Raw genomic sequence first — 9,102 nt, 5'->3', positions numbered from 1 at the left:
ACTCTATTCCCTTAGATGATGAGGGGACATGAAGCCTAGGAATAAAAGTAGGGATTTTCCACCTTCTCCAGACCCCAACAGGAAATAATGGTAGGGGCCCAGAATGGTTTGGGGGAGCAGCAGCTGATGTTTATTGGGGACTAGTATCCCTATGCCAAATCTTGGGGGCCGTTCCCCCTGCATCACTTCCTGCAGCTTCAGTCGTCGCTGTCGAACTCTGAGGACAGACCCTGCAGCAGGGGCAGGGACATGGAGTGCCGGTCGGGGTCCCCGGGGCCCCCACCCTGGGCTCCTGGTGGGGGGTTGCGGGGGCTGAAGAGCCAGTTCTCTGCCAGGGTTGGGGATAGTTATAGCTTGACTCATGCCCTGGTCTGTTTGCCTCCCTGGTCCCACCCTCTGGTTCTCTGCTGTGCCCACCCCCACACCAAGACCATGCTTCCATCTCACCGTCCCCTGTGTCCTGGCTCTCACTCCATCCCCCTCAGAGTATGAGTATCCATCACATTCCTGGGCTATACTCCTCATGCCCTCTCCCTCCACCTTGTCCCATCCCTTTTATCTTCATTCTCCCCAGTAATACCTGACAGCATCTGGGGCCCCCTTCGGAATGGGTTTCGACCCTTGTAGGAAACTCTGGTGAGTCTGCCCTCTCTCCCTTCTTGGGGAGGTGGTGTGGATGGGGCTGGGACAGGTGGGGGCACATCAGCAGCTTGTGGAGTATCCTCAGGGACCAATGGGGGTGCCAGAGATGGCATGATGTTGAGGTTGGGTCTGACCCAGTTGGTCCCATGGAGCAGCGGGTCTTTAGTGAGGGCCTTTTGTGGTCCCAGCACTCCTTTGGGCTGCAGTGAAAACTTGAGGCATGAGAAGGCAATAGGCAGTGACCGTTGTAACCGGAGCATCTGGGGTTCGTGGCCTGTAGGCAGCAGCCCCAGCTGCATCCAGGAACAGGAGAAGACCTGGTAGATGACGTAGATGCTGTGGGTGCTTCGGAGCCAGGGAAGAGTCTTCTGTAGGCTCACCTGCCCTGGCGGCAGCAACAGGAAGGCCACCTTCTTGCGTAGGCCACCCATATGTAGGTGGATCCGGCAGGGCTGCCCATCCAAGAGTCGCATTTCTTCATAGGCTATATCTGCTCGGCCGTTCGGTGAGTATTCCCGAGTGCAGTGGGCAAAGGCACCCTCAGACCCTACCTGCTCCAGGAGATTCGGTAGCGGTCCCACTGGTTTTAGCGCCCGCCGGCCCTGCCGACCTGTCAAAGCCAGGCGGGTGTGTCCTGGGCGGGACTGCTTCACTAGCACACCCAGAAGGTCATAGCAGGCAGCATCCGACAGGAAAGGTACTGCCACCACAGTGGCCCCAAAACGCTCTTCGATCACCTGTAGGTGGCCAGTTTATGGAACTGGGTTAGATCAGGAGTTTTCTGGTAGCCTACTCTAGATTGACCCTCCCACTGTCACAATGTGCTCAGAAAGTCCTACTTCCTGCATGCTTCCCAGTTTTATCCTGTAGCAAAACCTTAAACGTTTACTATGTGCCAAACTTCTAGGTACAGGGAATACATAAAAGAATGTGACTTTATCCTTGTCTGAATAAAGCTCAGTGTAATGAAGAAGACAAAAATATAAACAGTAGTCAGCTAATTAAAATAATAGCAAGATGTGGAGGAGATTAGAAATGATTTAACAGCCTTTGTCTCTGTTAGAAGAGGATCAAAAGATTTCTACATGGTAATACTTGAACTTTGAAGGGATTAGCCATATAGTAGAATGAATGGTCATTCCAGGAAGAGGGAACAGCTAATGAAAAAAACAAAACCTGAGGTTATAAACTAAGAGGGGTACATTCAGGAACATGAAATTTCATACTGTTTACATGTAGGGTATTAGGAGGGACAGGCACACAGGAACTTGATTATGAAAGGCCTGTGTGAATGCTAAGTGATGGGAATTTTACCTTGAGGACAATAGGAAGCCACTTGAAGGCCTCTGGTTAAGGGCAAGATCAGATACGCATTTTTAAAAGCTAATTTTGAGTAAGAAGGCATAAAATAAGGAGAGAAAAATTAGTAAAGAGTATTATAATACTCCAGACAAGACAGACATGGTGAGCCCCTCAACTAAAATAATGGAGGAAGATACTTAGGTTATAGAATTAATGGAACTTGGTCTCCTAAGAGGTGTGGGAAAAGGACTCCTCAAGGTTAGTCTTAGGTGATTGGTTAGATGGGTGTAGAAAAATAGGTTTGTAATGTCCATTCTTACACATCTGTCACCCCTGAATATGCACCTTCTGCCCTAGCTACGGGGGATAGTTCTTTTAGGGATTTGAGGCCTCATCTTTGTAATGCTAGTTCTAATATGCTTTCAGAGATTCCAGTTTCTCTTGGTTTTGTCTTTTTATCTGGCCTTTTTAGATTTGGTAACCCAATTCTGGAAAGTTTAACCTTATGAACAACTGGGAAACCCTGTAAAATCCTCTCTAGTAATTGTAGTTAGATATGATAACTCACCTAGGGTATTGTTGACTGAGGCTTCTGGCTCCATGTCCTGCTAGGGAGCATATAAAATGTCTTCTTTGGGCCCCTTTCATGTTAGAGCTCTATTCTTCAAATGCCGTGTGCTTTACTCTCCCCCTCTAGCCCCCAACATCTATACGTCTATGCCCTTACTGCTGGCATTGTTGCCTTGGCTGGCCTTCCCATGGAATTCACCAATGGTCCCTTAAGGCTGATCTGCTTTTTACTATATAGTTTGGCAGTGCTGCCTGCTAGTATAAGAAGAGGGTAGCTAACTGATGGAGTTGTGTTCATTTTGGACAAGCTGAGGTAATTTGAAAACCTAGCCAAGGAAATAACTTGTGCTGTTCCTTGGTGGAAATTCTACATGGAAAAATTTCCCAGCATTTCTTCTCCTTTGCTTCATTGAGACATGGAACACGTACTTGTGGGTGGGGGTATCAGGCAGAGGAACAGGGCTCAGAGAAAGGCCAGTTGGGTTTTCCAGGGATGAGGGCAGAGCACTGGTGGGTTGGTATTTCTGTGTAGAATGTTCTGCCCCATGACAATGAAAGCACAGTCACCAAGCATAACTTAAAAATCTTACCCTAGTTGCTCCAATGGTGCCCAGGAGTCTATGCAAATAAGACAAATGGGAGTGTCTCTAGAAGAGGGCCCTCTAACAGGGATGTGACATTTAAAACACCTGGTTCTTATGGTCTAGGTTTCTGCCAAAAGTTGAATCCTGAGGTAGCTGGAGACTCTCAGAATGTAGACATGAATTTGCCATGGAGGTTTAAGTTCTTTTTTTTACCTTTGAGAACCTGAGTGATTATCCTAAAATAGGAAAAATAAGGTGCTCAGTTCTATTCTATAGGGTGACTGTTCTTCCTAGGTTCACCATTTGAGACCACTGCCTGTTCCCACTGCACTTTTACTTCAAGGTAGATGTCTATGGAACTTAGAGGCCTGCAAATTTAGATCTCCCAGGGCTAGCCCAGGACAGTGATGGTGGATGATTATCTTCCTGGATGTACCTTGGCGAATTCTGAATGAGGAGTGCTTAAGGCACCTTCTGTTTAGCCAAATGCTGTACAAAGTGCTCAATAAGCAGCAGTTCTGGATAGAGATAAACTAGGTCACTCAAAGGTGTCCTACTCCCTGAATTTGTCCTGCAACCAGTGATTTATCCTGCATGTCTCTACCCTCACTTTCCAGACAATTTTCTGTTTAAATAGGATTGGGAGTTTTTCTGACACTCAGAGATTGTGTAACTTTCTAATAGTTGACTACTCCATTTACTTTCTCCGTAATTCTGATCAGTCTAGTCCAGGACTAACTTATGCTGCTGAAACCAGTTACTTACTTGGGAGGACCTTGCCTCTCATGTTTCTGCTTTCTTGGGAAGCTGACCTTTGCGATGAGCAGCTAGTCTATTTTGAATGGGAGCTATGTACCATTAAGACTGATTTTAAATATGGTAGGTACTACTTTAAGATGCTTGTTTTAAAGTTGGTGCTGCCTTCTACAAGTACTTTTAACTCCACTCTCCTTCAGATCACTAAATTCTCACCTCAGAAATTTGTGGCCATCTAGAATTGGTGGGATATATAAATATTTTCTACCTGCAACTCAGATACAGTTGAGATCTGATTGCTCCTTGAAATCAATGTATTTGGCTCAAAGCCCAAATTTCTTTCTGTGGAGGGAATATTCATGAAGAAGTCAAAGATAAAGAAGGCTTAAAAGGCCTTTCATGATTAGCCCCTATAACTCTGATCTCAGTTTTTACCACTAATCCTTTGAATCCTACTATAGAGGACTATTTGCTGTTTATCAGTCCTCATTTTTCATTTTCCTCTCCTGCCTGTGATTAGTACACTGTTCATCTACCTACCCACCACTCATTCAAGGTGTGTATTAAGCACTGCTCATGTGCCAGCTATTCCTCTTCCCTCTGTGTGTGAATAACTCCTACATGCTCAGATGGAATGTCACTCTCTTCCTGACCTCCTAAGTCCCGCCTCTCCCTGACTTAGTACTTCTCCTCTCTGCTCTCGTAGCTCTCTATACAATCCAGGAAACTTTCTTACTGTTTTTGCAATTGTGATTCAATTGGACAGTTTGTGCAAAGCACTCAGTGCAGTGCCTGGCACATAAGCAAGCACTGAGTAAATGTTATTATTACCTTCAGGCTTCCTTATTCATAAGTTACTCAGATTTATCTAGGTCATACTTTGTTACTTTCTCTTTACCCCTCTTACTTTACCAACCTTATCTTTGATGAGGGTCCATGTGGCATCAGCTTCATCCAGTGTTATCAGATGGGGGGTACCAACCAACATGGTGGGGTATGGGAGGGGTTAGGCAGGGCAGTGGCTGCTGCAGGAAACCCAAGCGGCCCAGGGAGGTGAAGCCTGGCCTTAGGCTCTGACCTCCTACAGCATGAGGTCATAGAGATCTTGCCCGGTGATGGGGCCTTGGGTGAGGAGAGGGCAGTCACTTTCCTAGCCTCACTGTTCTCACAGCCTGAGTCCATTCTCTTGAGTCACCTATCTATTCTGCTTTAGGGAAGGAAAATTTAAGTACCAGTTAGGGTGTCTATGTATAATTCTGTGTGTGTGTGTGTGTGTGTGTGTGTGTGTGTGTGTGGTTTATTAAGAAAAAAGGATCAGGTCGCTTCTCCCTTCGGCAGCCTCCTTGGAACAATTTGCTATCTTGTCACCTTCAGGTGACATCTTTGCGAGGTTGCATAGGGGTCCTGAAACACATGGGAGAAGTATAGATCAGAACATAAACTGAGAATCAAGTAGTGGTTCTCAGTCTTGGACATGCTCTGGAATGAGAGCTTTAAAAATTACTGATGCCTGGATCCTAGCCCCAGAAATTCTGATTTAATTGTCTGGGCTGTGCCTGGGCATCAGGATTTCTAAACGTCAGTCAATTTTAATGTGCAGCCTGGTTGAAACCCATTATTAGCAAGTGAGTTACAATTGCAGTGAAAACCAGGTATATGTGTAGGTGTGTACCATACCAAATGGTGACAGTGTGGAGGATAATGTAATTGGGGTTCTGTTGCCTTAGTAACTGGAGAGAACTTTCAGGAAGCTGGAATTACCCAGGTAAATTGTGGATTTTTTTTTTTCGTGCTCTACTCCTTGTCCTGGGCTGTCTCTCCCCTACTACAGCCCTAATCTGTATGTGATTTCCCCTTGTGTATGTCTAGAGATTTCTTGCTCTTTCTGGAAAAGGAGTGGTTTTTCCCATTCTGCCCCTTTTCTATGTAGAGAGTTCTCGAGTACCTCTGCAGTCTTTTGTGTGCCCAGGAAGACCTCATGTGTGAGGGTCATCCCTGTCCTGGCTCAGCATGTGGAGCTATCCCATCGTCTGTGCTGGTGGAGGTGGTGTGAGATGGGGTACAGGAAAGGGTCTGGCAGGCAGGAGAGTGTGTTGCCAAGAAAATTTCCTAAAAGAGATATCACTGGGCAGGTCTCCCTAGACAGCTAATTAGGGCTGTGGGTGCCAGGTCCTGGGCAAAGGTTTGACAATGGGCATGAACCTATGCCTGGGAGAGGAATTAATATCAAATATTTGTTGACTTCTTATGTGCCAAACACTTTGAGAGCATTATCTTAGTTAATCCTTTTAGTAACCTCTTGAAGCAGGTACTGTTATTTCCCCATTTTGCAAGTGAATGAACAGGCTTGGAATGATTAAATTAGTGCAAGTCTGCCTGATTCCAGCTTTTGCTATTAAGCAGTAAGTAGTTCCTTTGGATGAAGGGAAGACCTAACATATTCCTTGTGCTCACCTGAGTGTGTGATGGGAGGGGTGCGTTCTAGATGGAAGTGCGCAGTGGTTGGAGTAAAGAGGAAATGGGCGGGATGAGACAAAAGCTTCAATAGAACAAATCAGAAACCCCATTTCCTGTTGAGACAACTGAAACCAAGTCTCTTCCTCCTGATTCCCCATTAGCATATTTTAAATTATGGTTTACAAGGAGAGATCATTTGGTGGTGTATGGTTAGTACCTCTGTTGCCTGTGAAAAGGAATTCTGAGTTAGGTAGACAGAGAGAGACACACACACAAGATCGAGACAGACGAGCAAAACTGAGTGGAAGGAGACAGATGCACAGGTACAGAGACATACCCCCGTGAGATTCAGGGCAGTGCCCTATAATCAAACTCATCAGTATTTCTGCAGCTAAATATATGAACAGTCACACTAAGATAAATATAAATAACTGAACGGTTCAGGTGAAGTTCTGGGCCACAGTTATGAAAAAACTTGTTTCTTCAGAGATTTTAAAATTTTGGAATTGTAAATAAGAGATTATGGGTTTATAATTGCTCTCAGGTTGTTGTGAGGAGCAAGAGAATGCTGTTAAAACCTTCTAAACACATCACATGGTAGGTATGAATACAATCTTAGTGCAAAACAATATACAAATATCCAAGGGGGTGGATTTTTGGCTTGCAAGGAAGAAAGTTATTACAGTGAACAATGCACAGCTTTGGAATCAGCTGCTCTGGGGAGTTGTGCACAACCAGGGGTGAAAGTGCCTTAGAAGAGAGGCTTCCTGTGCTGGGAGGGTGACAGAATTCATTGCTTATCAACGTTGGCTGCCTGTAATTTCCTTTTTCTGCATCACAGGGGAAAGGCAAAAATGGTGTGCTTTTGTGTATGTGTGACATAGGATTGTCACCTACATTTTTTAATAGTGTAATATCTTATTGCATACATCATTGTTGACATCTCTGTTTTGTCAGGATAAATTTATTGAAGAGGAACCCCTAAGAGAAGGATATGGACATCTTAAAGACCAGTGACCCATTAGGATTAGAATTTTTTCACAATTATCTACAAAATCATTGGAGGGCTTTTTAACTCAGAACTTCATGAAACTGAGCTCACACGTGGGTTGAGGAAAAGTGTAGATTTCTTCCTCTTCCACTTGGTTTCAGTGTGACAATACCTCTGAAAACCATGGCTTCTAGACTCCCTTTTCCATTCCTTGAAACAAGGGCCCGATGAGACCCCATGTGTCCCTGTGGATCAGTGGTCCCCAACCTTTTTTGGGCCACGGACCGGTTTAATGTCAGAAAATATTTTCACGGACCGGCCTTTAGGGTGGGACGGATAAATGTATCGCGTGACCGAGACAAGCGTCAAGAGTGAGTCTTAGAGACAGATGTAACAGAGGGAACCTGGTCATTTTTAAAAAATAAAACATCGTTCAGACTTAAATATAAATAAAATGGAAATAATGTAAGTTATTTATTCTTTCTCTGTGGACCGGTACCAAATGGCCCACGGACTGGTACCGGTCTGCAGCCTGAGGGTTGGGGACCACTGCTGTAGATGGCATCCACCTGCTTTTACAGATTTGCGGCCTCCTGTGTGGTATACCACACTGTGGTCCAGTTATCTGCTTAGTGGTTATTGTCATACCTGGCTTCAGGTCTTTATGGCTAACTCCAATACTTGTGGCTATGAAAGTTACCCTGGAGTGCTTGGGTCTGCTTGTGCAGCCTGCAGCTTTCTATGACCTTGTAACAATGACTCCCTGCCTTATGCCTGAGGTTATACTCATTCTGGACTCCACGCTGGTGTGAAAGATCTTTTGTGCAATGCTCCCCTAGTGTGGAATGGAAAGTGAATCCCCTGTTGAGCAACATCACAACACTTCCTGTTATCTCTATTCTCTGGCAATAACTATGTGAAATATTCCTATTTCATCGTATTGCACCAACACATGTGCTAATGAGGATTTTACTTGGTAATTCTACATTCTTGGTGAGGATGCACCAAAGGGCCAATTGGTAAGAGACTATAGTGATTCTGGACCTCAGACAAGCAGGCAGTGTGATTACAATGACTTTGGGATATCAGAATTTATTTCAGTTGGACTTCTGACTCCTGAAGCTACAGGCCCAGGGAGAGAACCTCTAGCCATTAACTCTTAAGACTTTGGCAGTGGAGTAGGGGGTAGGGGTTATAGTGATAACACACGAAACCAAGAGGATCTTCTGGACTAGGAATGTTTTAAATATCAGTGTTGTGTGGAACCGGGACCCCAGGACACATTATCCAGATTCTCAGAGGGTGGGGGATAAGCCTGTATGACTCCTCCCTAAGGACTGGCTGAAACAATCTGGCTCCAGGTGTAGAGAGGGCTGTGATTCCAGACAAGTACTAGTCTCCAGAGTCAGTGTTCCTCACTCAGACTCCCACATTCAGGATCTGTGGAGGACGTTTTGTGAGGACTTAGGTTAGGTTACGATGATGGAGAGAAGCAAAGAAGGAAGTTTTCTTTAAGTTAAATCTTGTGTATTATGATCCCACAGCAATGCCCGATCTTATTTTTCCTAATGGTAACCCAGAGCCCCCTGCCTCCTGCTTCCCCCTAAGCAGGATATGTGGCTAGGCTCAAGTTCACATTCCAGTGGTACACATAGTAGGGGCTTCACAGCAAATATCTGTCAAATGATTATCACAGTTGTGCAGATATTGGGACAAACGACATAATCCATACCTCCAGAACCCAGATTCTCTGAACGTCCCCCCAGCTCCACCTTCAAGCTCCATTGTTTTCACTGCCCA

General features: G+C 45.2%; 1 protein-coding gene across 1 annotated transcript; it reads right to left on the bottom strand.

The window, feature by feature from the left end:
* Positions 1 to 197: 197 nt before the first annotated feature.
* Positions 198 to 4,842, bottom strand: C1H11orf42 (chromosome 1 C11orf42 homolog). Its single transcript, XM_066253807.1, has 3 exons — positions 4,771 to 4,842; positions 581 to 1,379; positions 198 to 328 (listed from the first exon to the last, which is right to left on the bottom strand). The coding sequence occupies exons 1-3, from the start codon at positions 4,840 to 4,842 to the stop codon at positions 198 to 200; spliced, it is 1,002 nt and encodes a 333-aa protein (XP_066109904.1).
* Positions 4,843 to 9,102: the final 4,260 nt, after the last annotated feature.

This window comes from Saccopteryx bilineata, chromosome 1, assembly GCF_036850765.1.
Source record: "Saccopteryx bilineata isolate mSacBil1 chromosome 1, mSacBil1_pri_phased_curated, whole genome shotgun sequence".
Taxonomy (NCBI): Eukaryota; Metazoa; Chordata; class Mammalia; order Chiroptera; family Emballonuridae; genus Saccopteryx; species Saccopteryx bilineata.
The sequence above is the reverse complement of the archived record's forward strand: the minus strand, read 5'-3'. Positions and strand labels throughout refer to the sequence as shown.

Bases quoted from the DNA above. Each gene is read 5' to 3' on its own strand.
- C1H11orf42 (XM_066253807.1), bottom strand. From the start codon at position 4,842: ATGTTGGTTGGTACCCCCCATCTGATAACACTGGATGAAGCTGATGCC. The intron at 1,380-4,770 runs GTTGGTAAAGTA...GGCCACCTACAG, and splicing joins GGACCCTCATCAAAGATAAG to GTGATCGAAGAGCGTTTTGG. The intron at 329-580 runs GTATTACTGGGG...CAACCCTGGCAG, and splicing joins GGGGCCCCAGATGCTGTCAG to AGAACTGGCTCTTCAGCCCC.